The 23646-nt window shown below is 41.2% G+C and overlaps 3 protein-coding genes across 6 annotated transcripts in view; 2 read left to right on the top strand and 1 right to left on the bottom strand.

Annotated features, from left to right (window-relative positions):
- rhbdf1a (rhomboid 5 homolog 1a (Drosophila)) overlaps nucleotides 1-12365 on the bottom strand; it is a 35513-nt gene extending 23148 nt beyond the window's left edge. For 2 of the 4 annotated variants that reach the window (XM_074657427.1, XM_074657429.1), the window contains exon 1: nucleotides 11953-12347. The gene's annotated coding sequence lies outside the window, so the exon portion shown is untranslated. Of the gene's footprint in view, nucleotides 1-5568; nucleotides 5712-11952 lie in introns of those variants that run through there. The other 2 variants (XM_074657430.1, XM_074657428.1) reach the window with 2 other exon arrangements.
- LOC141781600 (hemoglobin subunit beta-2-like) overlaps nucleotides 10970-23646 on the top strand; it is a 55063-nt gene continuing 42386 nt past the window's right edge. The window contains exon 1 of the mRNA XM_074657445.1: nucleotides 10970-10974. The gene's annotated coding sequence lies outside the window, so the exon portion shown is untranslated. The remainder of the gene's footprint in view (nucleotides 10975-23646) is intronic.
- Nucleotides 23030-23646, top strand: part of mpg (N-methylpurine DNA glycosylase) — a 5228-nt gene continuing 4611 nt past the window's right edge. Inside the window, 1 exon segment of the mRNA XM_074657437.1 lies at nucleotides 23030-23550. Coding sequence (XP_074513538.1) covers nucleotides 23311-23550 — 240 coding nt within the window. The 5' untranslated portion in view covers nucleotides 23030-23310.

Genomic DNA, 23646 nt, shown 5'->3' with positions numbered 1-23646 from the left:
TTATGGCTTAGCAGAGACGTCGTATAGAGAGGCGAAGTCCCACTCCTTCCAGTGGACCACCATGGGACCTTATTTCGAGAAAAAATATGAACGGTGAGAGATAAATATTTTTTTGTTTTTCAGTTTGAATTGCTCCATGACTCACATATATGATGTTTGTCAATTTAAAATATAATTTTGCAAGTCAAAAAGTCGCAGTTTGTTGTAAAACTGTTGAAGTATAAGACTGTGAAAATACATAATTAGAAAGACTACACACCCAAAAGTGGCGTAGTGATGTCTCTCTCTCTCTGAAGCCAACGTTTTATTTGTGCGTGGAAGTTAGTAAGTTAGTTAGCTGGCTAGTGTTGGTGATGTATATTGTGCGAGACGAAAGATGTAGTTCACCGAGTGGTTTCACACAAAACTAAATGATACTACAAGAAACTGCGACTTTCTTGACTTGCAAAATGATGTTTTAAATTGACAAACATCACCGTGTGTGATTCATGGGGCAATTCATACGGGATGAAAAAAAATATCTGTCTCTTGCCGTTGACTACTGAACATATTCTTTCTGGAATAAGGTCCCATGGGGTCCACCGGAAGGGGAGCGACTTCGCCTTTCTATTGGCGTGTACGTCATGCTACTGTCACAACTGTTCTATCTTTGTGATCTAATCAATCACCAGGATTAAAAATACTTCACAAAAGGAGAGCCATCAGCTCCGTCATCTCACATCCTCCGTGGGAGACCACCAGCACTGAGAGAGGACCTTATTTTACCGAGGAGGAGGAGGAGTGCTGGGAGGAAGGAAGGAAGGAAGTGCAGAGCAGAGGAGAGGAGGGGTATACGTGCACACGAAGGCAGGAAACAGACTGCAGACCAGGCGCATTCTCCGTGTCCGGTCCACACAACCACGGAAACAACATACGCTTGCTCACATGCACAGGAACACATCCACACTGCACATGTAAACATATACATCCCATCCACGGCCATTGATGAAGCAGCAAGTCACTATACGCAGAAAATAATAGGGCTTGTTTGAGTCAGGCCGGACACCCACCAGATAGTGAGATCTCAGTGTAGTGTGACATTGAAGCTGACACGTCTATTGAAGAGAGCAGATGAAGTGTGGCCTATAGTTCTGGCACAATGGGAATTAGCCACATTAGCATGGACTCAAGCAGAGAGGAGAATGGAGGCTGTCTAGTCTTTCATGACACAGAGCCCTACAAAGTCAATCCCTATAAGTTGGCGCTTAAAGGGGCGTCAGAAGGCGATAAGGAATGATTGGTTAAACTGAATTCTTATTAAATTATATCATTAAAATGTAGCTTCAAAGGGTACAGTAATCCACAAAGGCGAAATTCTTGGTCGACTAACACTTATATGCTTTTGTCGACTAATCGATGAGTTGATTTAATCGACAGATCTGTTTCTTCACAAAGAATTACACAAAAGCGCCACTTTAAATCCTGTGTTTACAAGAGATGTGCTCATAAAATTCTTGGAAATAAGTTATTCAGCATGAAAAAAGCACAAAAAATGACTAATCAAGCTAAATAAATCTGGGTTGACTAAAGGCCGTGACACATCAAGCCGACGGTTGGGCGTCGTTGGGCGTCTGTCTGCCTAGTTTTTTCGGTGTGTCCTGCACCGTCGGCTCTATTCTGCCCGTGTCAGAGGTTTCTCAGCCGATTCAGCATGTTGAATAGGTGGCGGTGCCCGTTGGTGAGAGAAATTACTCTGATTGGCTGTTCATCTTAAACAAATCAGTGCACAAGAAGAGAAACAGAAGTGAGGAAAGCAAGCCAATGAGTAAAGTCAAGAGGAAAAACACAGAAGGTTCTTCTCATTTTTCATCTTCATCTCATCTGATCATTCCAACACACAGATATTTTCACAACGCAATCTGGCCGTTTGAATATTTGCAGTCCTCGGTCTTCCGGTTTCCCTTTTTTGAATGACAAATGCAGACTGTCACGACCTGCTGGTGTGGGGAGTTATTTCCTTTCACGCAGGCGCAGAACGTACGTGGTAGTTGGCCGTCGGCTGTCGTCTTTGCGGTGTGTTCGAGTGCAACTTTTTGGTCAAGACAAAGGCGACGTGAGGCGACCAAACTGGCGGCCTTCGTCAACGCTAGTTCTTTGATTTTCGGCCTGGTGTGTCTGGGTCTTAAGACCAAAACGACTGATTAATCGACTGTATCGATCCCCAGGATGATGACGAAGGACTTTAGAGGAAAACACACTCAGTCCACTTCAAAATCAAACCAACATATTACTCGTGACTACAGTGAATATTAACTCTTCAATTCTTTGGGATTTGAAGATTAAAATTGTAACTTCTTAGGATAAAACTATATTAATTAACAATAAACTTAGATTTGCTTTTCTCAATATTGGTCAAAAAGGACTGAGCAAGTTAGAAAACCCCTTTTCAAATCAGCTCTCAGCCTTCCACATCCACAACCGCTGCTAAATCTCTCTAAAGTGAATCTGTATTACAAGAGAAATACGCAGCACCTATACCATGGCATGAAAAAGGACAGCTTACATTGACTAGTCATGAACAGTATATTAATCATTCAATGTAATATTTAAATCTTTTACTACTTCATTCTTTTCTACATCAATCACGCTCGTACCGTACACTGAAATGACTAAGATGCCTCAGCAAACGAGTTCTCCCTGAAGGGTTTGCAGACCTGTTACAGCCCAGAGTACAGATTATTGACTGCATTGATTTTCACCACTGCAGGCTGCGAATATATGTACACACAACGTGGGCGGGCGGGTGAGCATGTGTGTCTACGAGTGTGCAGTGTGTGTGCGTGTGTGTGTGTAGGTGTGCACAACCCGAGTTCACAGTCAAGTGAAGGACAGGGAATAATATCAATCGAGCCAGCAGCCTCCTTCGGCACCGAAACACATTTAGTGTCACATCTCATAGTCAGATTTTCTCTTTGGGTTTGACGGTAGAAACTTGATTCTGCCACAGGTAGGAGGATTTGATTTGATTTCTGCAAAAGCAACAGCCGCAGAGACCTATTTAGACTTCAGGTTCCCCTCTGGATTGGAGGAAGGGGGAACCGTTTTTTGTTTTCACACACAACAACTAGGTCATTTTAATAAAGCTCCTATATTTGAATCTCTTTCATCTGGCAAATATGTTGATGAAAGAGAAGCAGAAGACGCATCATTAAAATGAATTACACGCACAAAGTTTATCTGATTGGGCATGACTTATGGAAGATAAAGTAGTTTGACCAACATTATTCACAGCTACAGTATGTGCTCTAGTTCCCAGCGCTGCTTGTGGGAAGAGCACACAAATCAATGACACATATATCAACTACAACAACCCTCTGCTCAAACAGTTAAAGGAATAAAATTAACTCCACAAACAGTGTGTTTGACATTTCCACAGGAGAGATCTGTGAGTCTGACGGTTACTCAGTCACTGTGGCGGGACACAAATGTGGGTCACAATGCATTTTGGCAGAGGCTGTGAACAGCGTAGATTGTGGAGCAATGATTCAGATAAATGTGAGGTGAGATTTGGGTGTCAGAGCAAGTAAGAATCACTCGTCATGGCGGCGCCATTCCTATGACTGCTTTTCAAACGACAGTTCTCAGACAAATCTTCAGATGATGAAGAACGTTCACAGATCCATTTGTTACTCTGCACATGGTGAATACGTGGCTTGAATAGCACTGAATTCACACTGGTAACATGAGCTGCAACGATTAATCGATTAGTTGTCGGCTATCAAATTAATCGCCGACTATTCTGATAATTGATTAATCGGTTTGAGTATGTTTTTAAGAAAAAGTGTCCCAATTCTCTGATTCCAGCTTCTTAAATGTGATTTTTTTTTCTGGTTTCTTTGCTCCTCTATGAAAGTAAACTGAATATATTTGAGTTGTTGACAAAACAAGACATTTGAGGACGTCATCTTGGGCTTTGGGAAACACTGATTGACATTTTTCACCATTTTCGGACATTTTATAGACCAAACAATTTATCGATTAATTGAGAAAATAATCTACGGATTAATCAACGATGAAAAAAATTGTTAGTTGCAGGCCTAATTAGATGCACTAGTTCATATTAGCAGCCAAATTATTTTTATAATTTAATCTCATTGGTCCTTAATAATTGAATATTTTACAGTAAAGGGTGAAATGACTGAATTTCTGCTCAGTGTAACATCACTTCTTTTAGAAGACTCTGATATCGGCTGCTCTGAGGAAGTGAGGGGGAACCCAGGGGGACCTATGTTTAAATATGCAAATGAGGCATGATCTAATGCTAATTTTTGGTGAATTTGGGAGAAATCAACAGACGCTAATAGATAAAGTGTAGTAAAATAATCACCTAAATGTGTATTTTGGATGTTTTCTTTCCATTAATCTGAAAGATGACATGTTACGGAAACAAAATCTCAAAATTGACCAGAGCTTTTTTTGCCTGAGGTGTCTCTTTGGGAAAATCAGCGTCCTGTCTGGTTTAACAGAATGTGAACATGTGAAATGCTTAAATGAAAAGCATGCAGAATTATAAGTGTGAAATAACTGAATTTCTGCTCATTGTAACGTCACTCCTTTTAGAGAGTCCCAAGACTCTGATATCGGCTGCTCTGCGGAAGTGAGGGGGATCCCAGGGGAACACCCAGAGGTGAAGCCAGGGTCTCCGAGCTGGAGATGTCAAAGCAAGGATGATGGGGGAGGAAGGAGGAAGAATGAAGCCATGCAGCTGGGCCAAGAGATCAGTGGAAAACTCCCGACAAAGGCACAGGAAAACTGGGAAGGCTGGGGCAGGTCCTCTGGGACGGTCACAGCCCCAGTGAGGGGGAGGCCTCCTCAATCCTGATCTAACTGAAGAAAACACACACACTCTTTTTCTCTGGAAATAAAGTCCCACATGTATGGATGCTTCCTCACTCTGCTCATGTTTTTCACAACAAGTCAATTTGTCATGCAGCAGTGACAAATGATCAGGAAATGTAATATAATGATGAGGAGACAGAATGTCTGATTCAGACAAGATGAGAGAAGTGAAACAAAAAAAGAAAAACAACTTGTCTTCCAGAGTGGGAGTACAAACCCTGACAGCCTCCAGGAATAAATTACCTTCGATTTGCATTACCGTTCATGTTTGTTTCTGGGTGAATATGCTTCAGCACATATTAGGCTTCCAGCGCAATGCCTTCACTCTAACTGGGCGTGATCAACTGGGCACCATAAATGAGAGGCTTTACATCATTTTCCCTGGCAGGCGGCATTACAAGCTCCGTCAACTGGCAGATGGAAAGGAAAGTTGGCACGGGTGTGAAGAGAAGCGAAGGCATTTAGGAAAGGAAAGTTGAGAGTTACGGGATCAGGTACATGTTCAAATATGCCAACGGCGTCTGGCTGGATTCCACGTCAATCCGTCTGACTGACAAACATTGAACACAGTTCCAACAGATTAATCCAAAATCTATTTGTATAACAAAAAGTACAGCGGAATAATAAAATAGGACTTCAGAAGACGCACCATGGGCATACTTTAGTGAGCAGTCGTATTTCAACACTTACATGGTTCAAGTTCAGTCAACAGAAAAGAGCCGACTAAGATCCACCTCTTCCGAAAAAAGCTAGTAAAATAAAAAGTCACGGAGGAATCCAAAACACACCCTCATTTCTGGGAAAGCTGCTGGAGTGAGTTTGGCGCATGGTATGTGATGTTGGTGGGACTGTTGAAACTGTCCAGATATAACTGTGTGTGCAGCTCCATTCAGGGAACAGCCAACTTGAGTTTAGCAGTCTGGTACACAATGAGGATTCACAGCCTCTGGGTATGACGGCCGACTGTGCCAAAGATCTGGGGGAAGAAGGGTGGGGGGGCTATCCTATTTAAAACTGCACCCTCATTGCTGCTGTAACAGTGCTGCGATACTCTATCAGTCAGGATGTTTCTTCAGTTGGTCCCCTGGCCCTTACACTGATGAGAAAAAGTAAACAGATACAACACAGTGCTGTCATTACAGCATTTGGGGATTACAAAAAAAGCAACATTTTCTGGATGTACTTTGAATATTAAGTTCTGGTCGGTCCAACTCTTCTGTAATAAGTCAAGTTTTAAAAAGGTTTTAAAGGTTGTAACCATAGACTTCATATAAGAAGTGGACGCAGTAGTTGAGATACTGTAATCAAGGCAATATATATCCATTTATAATGTTAGTGGTGCACCCTAACGCTACATCCTGTCCCAGTTTACGTTGTTATGTTAGACCTCCTCGCCAAAATTTAGCGCAAGTTTGAAGCATTATTTAGCCTCCTTCGCCACAAACTAGTATGACATGCTGGTACCAATGGATTCATTAGGTTTTCTAGTTTCATATGATACCGGAAACCTCTCTTCTAACTTTAAAACTGAGCCTGCCCTGAAGTTGATCATCAAGTTGTACCACTGATATTTAATCTCGTGTGAGCTTTGAAACAAAACCCTCTGTCAAGGGATTTCACCCAGGTAAGACTACGCGATTGCAACATACCTGACGTATATATTTCTGTCTCGAGGCGCCAGGTAAAGAGAGATATTTATTGGGTTATCTCCGGATACGCCCTCAGAGAGCTCTTCACGCTCAAAGAGGAAGATCAAAGTTCAAGGAGCCATTGCTTCTTGTCTGCGAGCGCCAGCCTTCTGGGAAAGAAATTCCCACAGCTCTGAAAATGAGCTTTGTCCTGAGGTTAACCAGCCTCAGACACCATGTCAGTGAGAACACCACCTACGGGAACAAAAACACCCTGTAACTACCGACCCCAAATTAGATGTTTTCATCTCTGCTACAGCCTAATGTTGGCCTGAACCAAATGACTGTGAAAACAATTCATAGTAACCTGTATTTTTCTAGTTAGTCACGCCTGTGACTTTTTCTCTGTGTATCAAAAGGTTTCTAGTAAATTCTGTGAATGCCGGTTCATGTATTACTTTCTGGCTCATGACAGATGAGGTGCTGACTGAGAGAAGGGCAGGGTGGCATGCTGGCAGACGGAGGCCATGGAGGCTCAGAGGTGGACCTGAAATAGCCCTGCTGCTGCATTACAGCATTACATCACAACTGACTTCACCGTCATGGCTGCCGCTGCATCATGCCACCGCCAAGATGTCATAGGATGGGAACAATTGGATGCAACGGCTGTGAGTCACGCAACCGAGCCGTCAACAGGAGAAGCAGGCAAACAAGCAGCCATAGGATGAGGATCTGTACGAGCCACAAACACACTTCCTGTATAATTAAAGCCAATGCACCACAAACAATATATGTTTGTCTTTCCTCTGACAATAAGTGGGAATGTATCGGCTTACATTCCTCATTGCGTATGCATGACAAACACTAGAGACACAACACGCTTTCGGTTTTTCCGCAAATACCACATTATTTGACAAGCGAGAAAAACCACTGTTCCTGTTCCTGACAACTTCGTCAAAACCGTAACCACATCAAAGTCACAAAAAGGTACCGCGAGCTGAGCGGGTACCAGCGAGAACTAGATCAAACACTGCCTGTGGGCTCTCTCACCATCAATCCCCTGCAAAAGAAAAACATACCTGACATGCTTTTTAAAGCTAATGTTAATGTTTGAGCTCAGTTGTGGGAACCATTGTATTTAGCAGGAAAGCATGCATATTGTCTCTAAAGTAGCAGAACAAGTTGGTTAACATGTTTGACCTCTCCAGATACTGCTGCCGTGCCCCACATTCACAAATCAACCCAGACAGTCGTCACTGTGGCAGTTTTTTCTCACAAAGCTGCTCGTGATGACGGTCTCACAGAAATATGTAATTCAGCTCTATAATGATAATTAAACTCATTAAGCTTTTACGAGCACTAAACACTCACAGGGAGTCGGTCAATCACTACTATTAGAATGAGTGGACTGGGAGCTATGTTTAAACCCACAGAAATGTATTTTTAATTCAAGTTAACGCCCAAGAGTTTCCAAAAATAACCTACTAAATACCTTGAGCTGAATTTTTGCAAAGGGAGAAATAACAAAACTTCTATAATGACTCCCTGTGGGTGGTGTCTTGTGTTTTGATATATTTCCCCAAAGTAAAATAATCATTTAGGCTCTCTGAAGAGTTGGAATACTGGAATAAGCAAATACAGAATATTAAGTGATGTTGATATATAATGCAGAGTTTTTTAAAAGCTGCTTTTGGGAACTTTTAGGCCCTGACACACCAAGTCGACGGTTTGGGGCCGTCTGTGAGCATCCGTCAGTCTTGTGTTTTTCAGTGTGTCCCGCACCATTTCAGCATGTTGAATGACCTTTTTTGACCTTTTTCAATGACGAATACAAACTACCGCCGCCTACTGGTAGGGAGAAATGTTTCATCTCAAGCAGGCGCAGAACAATTGTGGTACTTAGCCGTTGGCTGTAGTCTTGGCGGTGTGTTCAAGTACAACTTTTTGGCCAAGACAAAGGAGACTCAACGGTTGGCCTTTGTCGCCGCTAGTTCTTTGATGTCGGGTTGGTGTGTCTGGGCCTTTAAAGAAGACATATCATGCTCATTTACAGATTCATACTTACCCATACTTTTGGGTTTCTAGTAGAACATGTTTAAATGATTTAATGTTAAAAAAAACACATTATTTTTTTCATACTGTCTTTCTGAATATACTATACCTGTATTCACCCTCTGTCTGAAACGCTCCGTTTTAGCGCCTGTCACTTTAAGGGCACTTTCACAAGCCAACATTTAGTCTGTTTTAATCAAACTCTGGTGCGGTTCGTTTGGGCAGTTGTGAATGCAGTAATCGTACTTTGGTGCAGACCAAAACAATCTGACCGAGAAGTGTCTTAGACTGTTTCCAAGCGAACCAAAACGCAGGCTGCCTGTGTGGGCATTTGTTGAGATGGACACAGGTAAACAACAGGTTAACATGAGTGGGAGAATATGCAAAATAAAGCCCACAAACATATTGACGTTTATAAAGTCACAAATGGGAGAAGAAGGGATTCATGCTCACAGTAGATCAGTGGCGCGTCAAAGTAAAAAAAAACATTGTAAGCATCAAAGTCTGCGATTCCCTTCATAGAAGTGTCAGCTCTCAGGACGAAAAAGACAAATTCGCTCCTTCGTATACGCCCCCTGCAACCCGACGTCACGCTGCGGTGGCTAATCATGTACCCAGCGATCCAGAGCTGTACAACCCAGCCATGAGGGAACAAAAGACGTCAATTGTCGCAGTCATCAGAGTGACTCTCCCACGCCGCCTCACAACCCCGCAGCGAATCGCAGCAATGCCTGATCTGGTGTGAATACAGCCTAAGTCCAGTCTGCTCTAATTGGCTTGCGAGAAAAATATCGTTTGCAAAAGTTCTCAATCTGTGGGCGATATATTCTAATGAGCCTGCATGTGACATAGGAAGTGGAGCCAGATCTGAATGGCTTGTTGAATCACATGTTTTCCCATGTGTCCATTAATAGAGACCATCTTAATACAGTATGTTATACCACTTTACTAATTTAGTATTACACCTTTAACATTAAGGTCAGAGCAACTTTCCACCTGGTCAGTAATAAATGTAACCTTCAGGTCGCCTGTAAAAAACAGGACTCTCAAGTGAACAAATTTCCGACTCGTGATACAGATGTGTTTGTTGGAGAAACGGCCTGAGGTTATTTAGAGAAACATGTGCTCTGCACACATGGGACTGTTCAGCCCAGTGACGCTGAACTCAGAGCGAGCTCGGTCCAGAGAGACGGAAGAAAATGACCAACAATCACAGAGAGTACACCCAGGTTCAGATTTCAGAGGACTTCTTCCAGGAAATCTATCGCTGCTCATCAACGGAGCATCAAATCTACAAAGAGAGACGCTAAATAACTGTGTCCTGCTTGTAGATGCATCATCTTGAAGTGATTAGGCCGCACATGAAAAACATCAGGTGCTATTGCGTAGTAATGCATAAGGAAAGAAATATCTATTGAAGAACGGCCATGAATGAAGTGTCCCGAATACCATTTTTTGGGCTTCGAAGCTTCGATGACAAATATTCGAAGGTATTCAAAGCTTCTGTTTGTCTCCATCACTCCCGCACTACTGTACACACACTCACCTCTACACACAACAAACAGCGATATCCGTCTGAGAATAACTACTAATAATTAAAAATGTTGTTGGATTATTCCTTATTTTGTGGGCTATTTTGTGATTTAAACATTATTATTACATACTTATATATATAAAAAAAAATTTAAATGAAAAAACAAAGCATTCAAATTGTGATTTGGAGGTTGAATACCATGGCAACGGTCGAAGCTTTGAAGCATTCGGGGTCAGCCCTTGAATGAAGGTTGATAACATCTCTGCTCAGATCTGTAGCTCTTTTGAAGGCAACACCATGAAGCACTTGGCCAGACTGACAGACAGACAGATACCGCGCCATGAGTCATGCAGGCATGACTACAGCATGGCCCCCCTCAGCAGCCCCCTGAAAAACTCACATACCAGCCAGTCAACACAGGCCGGGCCTGGATGGTCCACCTGCCTCAGCGGAGCGACTCCCAGCTCCCACCCAGTATCACGTACCCAACGTGCACCCACCCACACAAACACACACACACACACACACTGGGAATACTCTCCCCCGGAGTCCAGTTGGAGCAGATACAGAGGACGAGCCACTATCACACACCAGAGCCCTGCTTTATCGGTGTGATTACATCACCCAGAGCCATGATCCACCCTCCCTCCATGCGATAAGGTTTCAGGAACACTGGGCACACAAACCAGGCCATGTGCTCCTATGTCCTGTCTGCCAAAATAACTCAGCAGTTTCTAATACAGTACGTCTACGGTTTCACTTCAGTCTGCCCAGGTATTGTAGGACATTGGAGCGCGTAACCTTTCCGATGTCAACAACTTTGTTAATATGTGAGCTGCCCTCCTGGAGCTTTTTTAACCTCTTGGTGAGTCAAATCTAGAGGTGGCCCCCCCACTCCATGCGTATGATTTCGTGGAATTTGTGTCCTTTTGTGACCGTCTGCCATGAGTCACTTTGAGTCACCGTGCGTTAGTGCCTCGTGAAAGAGCCACGGTTTGTGAAGAAAACAAAGCTCTGAGGAAGAAATAATACTTTCAGGGGTCAAAAGGTTCGAGTGCAGGGAGATAATATGAGAAGCGCACTGCTGGCTGCTCTTCTCATCCACATTTTCATCATGAATTATGTAACATATCGCAAATGTGTGGTGCTGCTATTTGTTGATTCACAGAAACATTGAGGAAGGCGATGCTGATCATGGAAGAGGAGGAAGAGGAGGAAGAGGAGGAGGATGTCTGAGGTCATGGTGTGACTTTATAAGCATGATGTGTTGCATGATTAGGCAACATCACAACACAGTCACTTAGCATTCCTTTAGTACACAATTACAATTAGACCACAGCCTCCAGCCACATGAGATAATGTTGAAATTAAACCATCAAGCCTTTTAGCTCAGATAGTGTGCTTCTAATGAAACTCCTGAATTTGAAGTTTTTAAGAAAAAAAGAAAAGAAAAAGTAATTTAGCTTCTCAGCCTGAGGCTCATTTTGGACATTTCCCACCTCATTAATTCCAACTCTTGAATGTGTAATAGGGGATTTCACACTTTCTTTAAAAAGGTGATTGGGCCTAAAGGTGGACCCAATTATACCACTTTAAATACTTTCACTATTTAAACTCCACTACAAGCAAGCCTGTGAGCTAAACACTCCTCTGCTTACTATATGCCCAGCCTGTCTGTGTATGAAGGGTTCCCATGTCGACCAGTAATTCAATCCACCAGTATATATACAAGCTGGTTTATCCTCCTCGATCACGACGCGCTTCTTCCTCGCCTTCCTGCATGCCTTCCGTATGTATGTATGTATGTATGTATGGGCGACCACAAGAGACAGTCATGATAATAATAATGACACAACTTACCCTTAGAACAAGCAGCTCAGATGATCTCCAGCAGTGAAAAAAAAAAGAAAAACACAGATTTTTCTCCCAAGCAGCAGCAAGATGAGATGATTTGTCACATCATCCTGGTATATAGAGGCGCAGGAATAAACGCGCTTCTTTCCAACACACAGCCAGCAGATGTTTTTAAACCAGGTCACTCCTGATGGCAGCAGAGGACGCAGCAGTCCAGGGTGCTGTGGGAGAAATGTCGCTGCCGTCCGGTTCTCTGCTTCTTCCCACCTACGGACAGAGCATTCCCACACTGCTCCATGAATCGACCCGGGCTAAGTTTTTCTTCTGCCGGTTGTAGCCTTGATTCAGTTTGTCGGAGAGAGAGTCAGCCCCGCCCTGGACTTGGAGACGGTCTGTGCGAGAAGAGCCTCGTCAACATCTCCAACCAATCGGTGCGCACACAGGGAGGCGCTGCTGCTGCCGGTTGTCCGCCGGTGACTAAGCGATATCAGCCTGAAGGAGAGAGGTCCGGGGACTGGAACCACCGACCAGGGTCCAACTCTCTCCATCTCCATCTGCAGTGAAAAAAAGACATTAGTGCAGATTAATGTATTGGATATGTATTTGATTTTTTTTTTTTGCATTTTATTATGATTCTCTAGATATTTTATTCTTACATTATTATTTTGTATTTGTATGTATTTTATCTTTTTTTGCATTTTATTATGATTCTGTAGATATTTTATTTTTACATTATTATTTTGTATTTGTATGTATTTTATCTTTTTTTGCATTTTATTATGATTCTGTAGATATTTTATTTTTACATTATTATTTTGTATTTGTATGTATTTTATCTTTTTTTGCATTTTATTATGATTCTGTAGATATTTTATTTTTACATTATTATTTTGTATTTGTATGTATTTATTTTTTTTGCATTTTATTATGATTCTGTAGATATTTTATTTTTACATTATTATTTTGTATTTGTATGTATTTTTTTTTTGTATTTTATTATGATTCTGTAGATATTTTATTTTTACATTATTATTTTGTATTTGTATGTATTTTTTTTTTGCATTTTATTATGATTCTGTAGATATTTTATTTTTACATTATTATTTTGTATTTGTATGTATTTTATCTTTTTTTGTATTTTATTATGATTCTGTAGATATTTTATTTTTATATCATTATTTTCTATTTGATTTTTTTTGTATTTTATTATGATTCTGTAGATATTTTATTTTTATATTATTATTTTGCATGTAGGAGTAATTGGATTTGTTGACCAAAATGTGACAATGTTCATGTAGAAAACTCAATACAATACTAATTACAAAAAAAAGAATAAGAACTTAAATGTTTATACTGTAATTAATTTAACAATATTTTATTTGTTGAACTTGATTTAATTTTATTTATTTTTAAAGACTGACATAAACCTTTATTGCTGAAAATAATGTAAAAATCCTAGTGTCAATGGAAAAAAATCATTAAAGGTCCCATATTATAAAAAAGTGAGATTTTCATGTTTTTGTATTATAAACCAGGCTTAAGTCCTATACAAATACTGTGAAAGTATCGAAACATTCAATCCACAGGGAAATACACACAGCCCGTATTCAGAAACTCTGCATTTGAAACAAGATCAGAAATCCTGACAGCTTACTGATGAGCATCATCTGTAACCCTTTAAAATCATATTGCCTAACTGAGTGTCTTAAACTGAAAATAATAATTATAAATACATACATGCTGATATATACATTGTGTAAACAGGTCAAAGGACCGTTACATGTGTATTACGTAAACCTTCATGTCTTTCCCCATTTTTGGTCCGTTTTAGACAAACCATGCAGTCAGTGTTGCCACATGACACGATGATGATCATGATATCACATGATATCAATGAACCCTGTGCTCCCGGTGAATGATACAGTCCTGCTTATTACTGAGCCAAAGAAGACACTGGTAGTCCATTATATAAATCTCACACGTCATATGAAGCCTGGGGTTTGGGTCTACTGATGTTAATATGGCTGACTGAGGCCTGTTAAACTGAGCCTGGACACTTTCTGTGTCTGCTACTGCTGGTCGTCTTGTTTAGTTTGTCAAGAGTTATGTACAGAACAAAAAAACATAATAACTCAAAAGCAATGGTAAAGAATGTGAGTATCAATGCCAGGATATGTGCATAACACATATCATAAAGGTAGTCACAGTAGCAGGACAGAATGGATGAGATTCACATGTGTGGCATGCCATTATTTTCCCATCATTGCTGCTGAGATTCCTCCCATACTTGGCTCTGCAGCCGTGTCTTAATCATTAATTCACACCCAAACCTCCTGGGCATTCCCAAGTGTGAGATGCATGTGAAACTGACTCCATGACATTTTCACAGCAATTATCTGTGTGACTGCATATCTATACATTTTGAATGCATTAACTCACCAGTAAGACAATGTTCCTCTGAGGAGTCATTAATAAACACATTTCATACATTAAATCTGTTGAGAGAAATACAAAAATCACTTTGCTTACTGTAAAAGAGGAGATTTTCATTAGAGGAAATGGAGCCATCCTACTGCATCAGGTAATCCAGGCCGCTGCTCCATCTAATGAAAAGATCATTGCGGTGCTTTCCATCATGGCTTCAGTGAAAGCTCAGATCCACCTGGGAATATCCTGCAGGAGAGAGATGGATGTAAGGAAGCAGAAGGTTTCTGAGGTGCTGACAAAGGGCCACCAAGTACGCACTTTTCCTCAGATCGGGGCACCTGGAAAAGTCTCCTTCATGGTTACTTTGATGTACGTCTCGATTAAGACACTCACCACTTCTGCTATTAAAATAGAGGAAGACATAATATGACCCCATGTTGATGCTGACAGGATGACAAGAACGAGGGGTCATAAGAGTGCCTGACTTTTATACTCAAACATATCCTCTACAGATCTAAATAGCAGATACATCATTTTTTTTCAATGGTGGAGGAAGTATTCACACCCTTTACTCAAAGTAAAAGTAGCACGATAAAAATACTCCATTACAAGTCTTGCATTCCAGATTTTGTGCCCAAAGTCTTGAAATTTGGTACGGACATACTTTGAGCAAGTATCTAACAGTACAACTTTGACATTTTTAGATCACATGAAAAATCACACTTTTATTATTTTTTTAAAGTCACGATTATTGAATAATGAGGAAAAATGCTAAAGTTGTGTTTAATAAATATCTTACATAAGACTTTTTTTTCACACTGCATATGTGTGCGAAACTTTTGGTATTCAACTTGTTATGAGTTCATAGATGCCAAATACTTGATTGTGATCCTTGTAGTTTCTGAGATACAGACGTTTTCTTATCATACTATATTTAGTCTTTGGGCACACTATTCTGCTTCTTTTTTAAAAAATGTAAAAATTCCCTAGAATAATCAGTAAAAATGGATTTTTATTATTTTCAGTACTCATGCGAGGGGCTCCTATCTATATATTCCATATAAATAAAAGTTGCACAGAACTATTATAAGTCAAACAGCAAGTGAAAACATTCGCTTGAGGAGCCATTCCATTAGTTTCAATACAACGAACCCCTCTCACCAAGTAAAAGCACTGTACTGTATTAACAGCAACATATACTAAAATTACCAAAAGTAAAAGTACTCCTCATGCAGGAAGGCCACTTCCAGACTGTTATATTATTGTATATATTGCTATATGGTTTATTAATCCTTCTCGTGCATCAATGTTGAGACGATTTGAATTATTTTTTTATACTGTACCGGTTTAAACTGTAGCAATGCGTCATGATTTTATGATCTGATCCCATGCTTTGTATGTAACATCTTAAAAAAAAAAAAAATGAAATAACGTAATGAAATAAAGTAGAATAAAATGGAAACACTCTCAACTACCTCAAAAACTCTACTTAAAGGTGCTAAATATAAGATTGGGTTGCATTTCTATTGCCTCCACACGGCTCTCAACATTGCAACGGCGAAGCAGACGGATGGCAGCTAACGGTGCTAACAGTGAAAACTGTGCTGACGAAGCTAACAGTGTTAACCTGACGGGGAACCGGAGGGTGGGTTCTACACTTCCACAATGGCTCTATTGGCGTTATCAGCTGTAACTGCTGCATGAGAGCAGTGCAGAGCGGCGGCCGTGATCTAGCCAGTGGGACATGCTCACATACACTAAAAGGCCAGCCCGGCTATGTCAACAAAGCACGTAGAAGCTCTTTGCATTACAAATAGTTGTTTGCTGCTATAGTAATGCTCTAGACATCGAATAGAGCACCTTTAAGTACTGTACAGTACTTGACTAAATGTACTTAGTTACTATCCACCATGTTTTGTTTTTTTCAGTAAATGATGGATAATCTTGTTTTTCCCAGGAGCCCATCCTTGTTTACATTTGTTGTACATTTGTTTGCCACAATTTCAATTGAGGGGTCTTTAAAAAATTACTGAAGCGATACTATTCCTTAAGATATATCAGCAGAAGTGAACATACTTTCATTACAACTAACAGTATTCTCGCTACAGGAAATATAATAAGTGTCTAAAAAATGTGGTTTTGAAATTTTGCAACACCTCCTCCGCAGCTCCTCCACAGCTAGACAACATCAGCAGCTCTCCTCCCATACAGTGAGTAATATCTGTTGCAAGAAACATCCTATTCCTCTTTTTTTCTTTTTCATTAAGACTATTCAAATGTGAGGGCAAACCCAAATTTACAGCACACACACAGACAAGTTTCACATCTTGTTTGTAGTTGACAGTATGAAAGGCGAGAGCTTCCTCTCAGCTCAAGTCTCCTCTCCGTCTAGCACCCACGGGTCTCGTCCCTGCCAGCGTGACTGATAGGACACTGAAAACCGAGTTGATTCACAGACATGCCCCTAAACTAGCCAAAAGACAGTAGTTTATTGTACTTCATCAACTCTCTTACTTGTACTCAGCTATGTAAGAAGCCTTCAGCGGCCTACCGGGAGTCTCTGATTGATATACCATGAAGTCGTAGTAATTAATGGTGACGTTTCCCCTGGGACAGAGGAAGGCTGAAGTTGGGGCAAAGGCAGCAATTAGGAAGCGACACAGGACCTGCAGGAGCACTCAAGTCCCCCTGAGGCCCCATCAATCAGACACAGATAAAAGGGTTGAGTGCAAGGGTAACTTTTAAGCAAAAGGACACCGTCACACGGTCCATAAACGGCTTCCTCTTTCTTCAGCCAAGCAGAGAAGTGGAGGAGAGACCATCATCTCAGGGTTAAGACCACAGAGAGGTCTTTGCTCGTCATGGGTGACACGGTTTACCACACCAGAGAAATATTCAAAAGAAGCCAAATACTGTATACAAGCATGTGACTTTTTTAAGGATGTCTCTTCCACTGGTTCCCGCAACCTATTTGATCTCTTTGGCGCCCCCCTAAGGGGGACCCGGACCCCAGTTTGGGAACCACTGGTCTATTCTGTCAGAGCTAATGGCACTTTAGAGCTTTGTAACTTAAAGGTGCTCAATACTAAATTCAGATTCAGATTCAGAATTCTGATTGATGCTTGCCGCAAACGCGAGGGTCGCGAGTGTCCGCATGGCCAACGTGACGTCACACCATCACCCATACGTAGGGGTTCTGTGCGGCAGGTTTTCGCCTGTCCGTACACATCCAACAATTTCAAACTATGTGGACGCAGATGGGCGGGGAAAACATTGAGGAGCTTCGAGAATGATGGTTTGCCGCAAGCAGAAACCTGCATGGAGTATAAAAGATCCAAACGTTTCCTTGTCAGCCAATGTCCGAGCAGCGCTGACCGAGCTAACAGTGTGTCTGTCTTATTATGACATTGAAATACACATACAAACCCAGTGACCAATTCTTACAACTCCTCTATATCTTTACAGAGCAAATAGTTAAAGGAGAAAAACCTTTACGGTTTTGTTGGTAACTAGCACTGATTACACAAGCAATAGCCAGGTAGAGCGGAAGTTAAAGAGTTAAAATATTCTGCTAAATGCCACAGCAGAAGGAGGCTGGTAAAGAAATCAAAGAGGGCAGAAAAGCTTTTGCTTTGTGGTCATGCTGAGCAGATTATACTCCCTTGTTTTTGTGATAAAACCAGTGACATCCTGCAGACAGCCCTCCCTCCCTCCCTCCCTGACTCAACGGTTGTTCCCTCTGAGAGAGCCACAGGTGTGAGCCGAGACAAGGAAGCTGTTATCAGAGTAGAGCGAGAAAGGTCAGGGGGCTGGAGATTTTAAAGCCGGCTCAATCAATAAACCAAACAGATGGAGGGCTGAGTTTTTGTCTTTTAATGATCTACTTAAACAGCCCTCAAACTGTTATTGACTCTCTCATTTATGCCTTGAAACTGCTATTGGTATAAAAATAGATTCTGCACAGTAGCTTCTGTTTCTCAAGTGTGAATAGGTGGAGAAACAAATAGAACAAAACCAAACATGTGGTCTAGACAAATACATGGAAAACACAGACATACTTGCATGGTATATTCCCTAACCTGTGTTTATATACTAGTGGTTCTGTTGGCATGCAATCCCAGATGTGGAAACAGGCCTGTTCCTCCATATAAGCATGTCTCTGTTGTGCAGGTGTCAGAACTGGGTCTCCCATGCAGTAATCCCCCTGTTTCCCCCTCCCAGTGAGAGCCCGGCCACCTGTGCAGCACACACCACACCTCTGCAGCAAACAAGAAGAGAGACTCATGAATCATTCATTGTCATCAATTAATAATTAATCCCATCAAACGCTGAGGATGCAGATGACTACCAGGCTCTGCCACTCATTGGCTCGGTGAGGAAGAAGCATCTTTTGTGTAAAAGAATGACACAAAAATGATTAAAGGTGCTACTGGGAAGGTTTCTTGGAAACATTTACAGAAGGCTGATATGCAGCGGATCTTTGTGTTTATGTTTTAATATTTTTAAAGGAACAGTGTGTAGCATTTAGATATAGATATTAGATTTAGATATAAGATAGAAAATAAATTAGGGCTGTCAAAGTTAATGCAATAATAACACATTAACACAAATTTGTTTTAACGCCATTAATTTCTTTAATGCATTAACACGTCTTGCGATTATTAGGTTGTGGCAGGCTCAGTTTTAAAGCTAGAAGAAGTGAAGATACTGTCATATGAAACTAGAAAACCTAATGAATCCACTGGTAACAACCATGCCATACTATCTTTGTCGGAAAGGAGGTTAAATAACGCTCCAAACTAATTTTGGTGAGGAAAAACTGACATGGCCATTTTCAAAAAGGGGTCCCTTGACCTCTGACCTCAAGATATGTGAATGAAAATGGGTTCTATGGGTACCCACGAGTCTCCCCTTTACAGACATGCCCACTTTATGATAATCACATGCAGTTTGGGACAAGTTATAGTCAAGTCAGCACACTGACACACTGACAGCTGTTGTTGCCTGTTGGGCTGTAGTTTGCCAAGTTATGATTTAGATTGACAGACTTAAAATAAACCCATTAAGAATGCAGCAATTCATAGTGAAAAGGCCTCTGAAAGACCATTTAGACTATCATTTGACAATAAGACTCTTTACTGCCGCACCTTGTAATGGAATGAGGACTGCTAACACTAAAATCTGTTATAAATACGATGGTGTCATATAAGCAATACAAATTTAAACTCTGTATAAAACAAGAGGTTATCTCAGCAGGTCAAAAGCTATGACACATTGCCACTAATAGTTTACTGTGTTTATTTACAACAAAGAACATCCGAGATGTCCTTATTTTAACTCGTGTCTCTCATGTAAAAGAGATGCCACAGCAAAGTCTCACATAGTTATGATTGCAGTACAGTATCTACTGCTGAAACGCTACCACAGTACTACTTGATTTGTTTACATGCCTCATGTGACAGTTGTTCTGTTTAAGGACATTCATGCCACACTGATGATGCATGCAAGGATAGGGTTTGTCAGAAGAAATCATCAAGGAAAAAGTAAACAAGTAAAGCTTTAAAGGTGCAGTGTGTAGGATTTGGCGACAACTAGTGGTGTAGTTGCAGATTGCAACCGACTGAGTACCCCTCTGCTCACTCCTCCCTTTCCAAGACTGTGGTAACGTGAGCCGCAGAGTCCAAAACCGTGGTAACGCCGGTCACCTCGCTCAGAGGCCATCCTTACCATAATAACACTTACCTTAGGAGCAACGGAAGTCAGACGGCGGCTGGCGGTTCTGCGGCTCACGTTATTGCAGTTTTACAAGTTTTTCACCAGTGTTTGGTTTGTCCATTCTGGGCTACTGTAGAAACATGGCTGAGTAACACGAAAATTCATGAATTCATGAAAAGTTAGAAGAAATTGAAACATTTCACTGTTTAAATTTTAATTTAGATAAACTTTATAAAAATAATCCTGACTTTAAATCCAAAACAAATGTTTTTACTTTCCAAACACTGCATGAGGAGAGGGTATTATACCCATCGGATCAACCCTTATTCTTCATAGGATTCTCTGACTCATGGTGTAGTAAGATATTTTGAGTCTGCCTGCATTCTGCTCGTCCATCTGCACACATAGATGAGTCTCTGGAGTCCCTGCTCAGCGTCACTATCACTGCGGTGACTGCCGGAGTTGAAAGTGATCCAGAATGCAACGCTACAGCCAAGCTGTGGCTTCTAAGATTATCAGAGGCAGCTACAATGAAAGCTGCCCTGCCCAGACCTCAGCATCACTGCTGACAGCCAGTGGAAACACAGTCAGAGCAAACAATGGCCTTCACTGGTCCACCAGCCATGACAAAGTCAACAACTCATGCCAGGACTCTTCTACTTAACACGCTCAGCAGATTTCTGTCTGAATCATATCCTGATTCAACACATCAATCCAGATCTTTATGTCTGTAATTACTGCTCTAATCCTACAATGGCACTACTTGTGAATAAACAATAACTCTACTAAACATATTAATTGACTCTTATGATTATTATTCTGAAAACTTTTGCCGTTTTGTCAAAAGACACACACACACACACACACACACACACGCTCTAGGCTGCCACTTCACCAGCATGCTGCTATTTCTGGCACCTCTCCAAAGATCTGACTGACCAAAGGAGAGAGGCCTTTAGGGGAGAATTTCTTAAGTAGCATTGTTATCTGTGTTTCTGTTTTCCTCTTTCAAATGAATGATTAACAGACTGAGGAAAATTCCTTATCAGACTAAATAATTTATGAGCAAAACAGTATACAAATATAGCATAATATTTGTAGTATTAAAGCTTCAGTAGGCAGAATATTTTTGGAATCATTTGTCGAAAATTCCATAAAAACCTTTCAGCGTATTGTTATTAAAGTGTTCTGAGAGAAAACTGGACTTCTGCACCTCCTCATGGCTCTGTATTCAGGCTTTAAAAAATCTGGTCAATCAATCACAGGTCATTTCAGAGAGAGCGTTCCTATTGGCTGTGCTCCGGCTGGTGGGTGGTGCTTGGTATTTCCTGAACTGATCCAAGGCCTATTGAAGGAGGCTGGGTCACGCGTCATCAATGCGTCATATCTTTGGTGTACAACACATGCGCAGTACAATCTGGTCTGCACTCGCCGAAATAGAGCCAATCGCAACGCACGACCACAGCTTCAGTTACACTGTGCATGTGTTAAACCCCATACCCCAAGACCCGTGTACGCCTGTGTCCCAGCCTCCTTTAATAGGCCTTGAACTGATCTCAACATCGCTGCCAGGTCACAAACTTTCTAATTTTACAGCTAAACAGTACACTACAAGATGATGCTGAAGTTTGAAGTTGAATTGACAAGATACGATTATTATAGACGAGGTGAACAAGAAGCTGCCAGCTGCAGGAGGACAGGAGGAGGCTCCCAGTCACAGCACAAAGGCTTTCCTAAAGACTGAAGTCAGGGATGTATCAGAGCTCATGCTGCAGCTGTAGAAAGCTCAGGTAGATCTGCAGAAGAACACTGCAAAGTTGAGCACAGCAGGCAGAAAAACAGGTGCAACAGAAACTCACATCAAGTTTGTTCCCTGCAATGTGGGGAACAAAGCTATCTCCCAGCAGACCAGGTCTATACAAGCGGAAGAGATTGAGAAGGTCAATCTCCAGCTGAAAAGCCTAAAATGCAGCTCAAAATGTCTGTGAAGGAGGAAAAGGTCAACTGAAGGTACCGGTGCTGCAAAACACACAGAATAACTGCAGATGAACTTTAAGAAGCCGTGCAGATCCAGTGTGGGCTGCAGCTACAAAAAGTTCAACAGAATGTTCAGAGGAAGATTTTGCACACAGGAAATTTTACTTCTGTGCATTAATCTGATAGCTGTGGTTAGTTTAGTAACTTGTGGCTAAACATGCAAATGAACACAAAGCAAAATTACAAAGTATGTGAGAATACTTGCAAAAGATGTCATCTACATTTTTTAACCTTAACCAAGGTTTGTTTTCTATCCATCTATTTGCAATACATCTCAAAAATTTAGCATAAGTTTGGAGCGTTATTTATAAACCAATGGATTCCTTAGGTTTTCTAATTTCCTATGATAACAGTATCTTCACTCTAGCTTTACAACTGAGCCCTCTACGAGGGAAAAATCACAAGTTGCGTTAATACATTAAAGAAATTAGTGGCGTTAAAACAAATTTACGTTAAAACGTTAAACTTTGACTGCCCTAAAACATATCAATGTATTTCTTCAGCAATTTCAATGAGACAAGAAAGCCATCTATTTCATACATAACATCATTTATCTATTCATTCAGCCGCTCTGCATTTACATGCATGCAGCCATCCATGAGCTTTAATGTCAGCGCCGTGCTTCAGAAGAACAAGCACAGCGGAACTTGTACTTTACTGATAAATGTTGTAGTCTGTGGCATGGCACCATGTCACACACTGTTAGTCCTCCAGAGAGCCACATGGACCCACAGTGCCTGGAGCCAAACTGGCGCCATCCACTTCCTGGGCACAGGCAGGCATGAGCACACCGGGTCTATTTATAACCTCTTATTAGAGCCGAGTGTTTTCAAATGAGGCTGAAAAGATAAGACAGCAGCAGGAAAGGGACACTGTTAGAGAGAGGGGGTGGTTGTTTACCTATCAGCACGTTATTTGTAGCAGGAAGAAAACTTTGGGCAGCAAATTCACGTTTGAGAATTTAGTGGGGAAAACACCAGATGGACCTTTTTTTCCTCCTTTAACAGGAAAACTAAGTGGCAACATAATCAATAGTGACTTACAGTGACGTCAGTCAGTACGAAATAGTGCGCGGTCCCTTTAAGAGAAACTAAACAATCGTTTACTTCCGGTATGTTAGCTACTAGCATTCATCTACAAATAAGACTCAAATAAATGTTCTTTTTAGCCAGATGACTAAACGATATGATGGCAGGGAGAAAGAGAAAGATGATAGCATTGACAGCAGCAGCAGCAGCAGCACCTGAACAAGCAGCAGGTAAACATGAAAACCGGACGGATTTAAAGGTTGCACCTGCCAAGGTGAAGTGTGAAAGTGAGCGAAGTCATTATTTCATGCAGACTGACCAGCAGCAGCAGCACAGACTGAGAGAGCAGTTCTTCAACCAGTCCTGCATCAGTCTGGCTAAAGCCTTCCTCGACAAGGTAATGCTGCCACCTCAAGGTCTCTACATCCAGTTATGTTGTAAGGATGATTTCTATAAGCCATATATGTATATATATATATACACACACACATAT

This window comes from Sebastes fasciatus, chromosome 13, assembly GCF_043250625.1.
Source record: "Sebastes fasciatus isolate fSebFas1 chromosome 13, fSebFas1.pri, whole genome shotgun sequence".
Lineage (NCBI taxonomy): Eukaryota > Metazoa > Chordata > Actinopteri > Perciformes > Sebastidae > Sebastes > Sebastes fasciatus.
The sequence above is the reverse complement of the archived record's forward strand: the minus strand, read 5'-3'. Positions and strand labels throughout refer to the sequence as shown.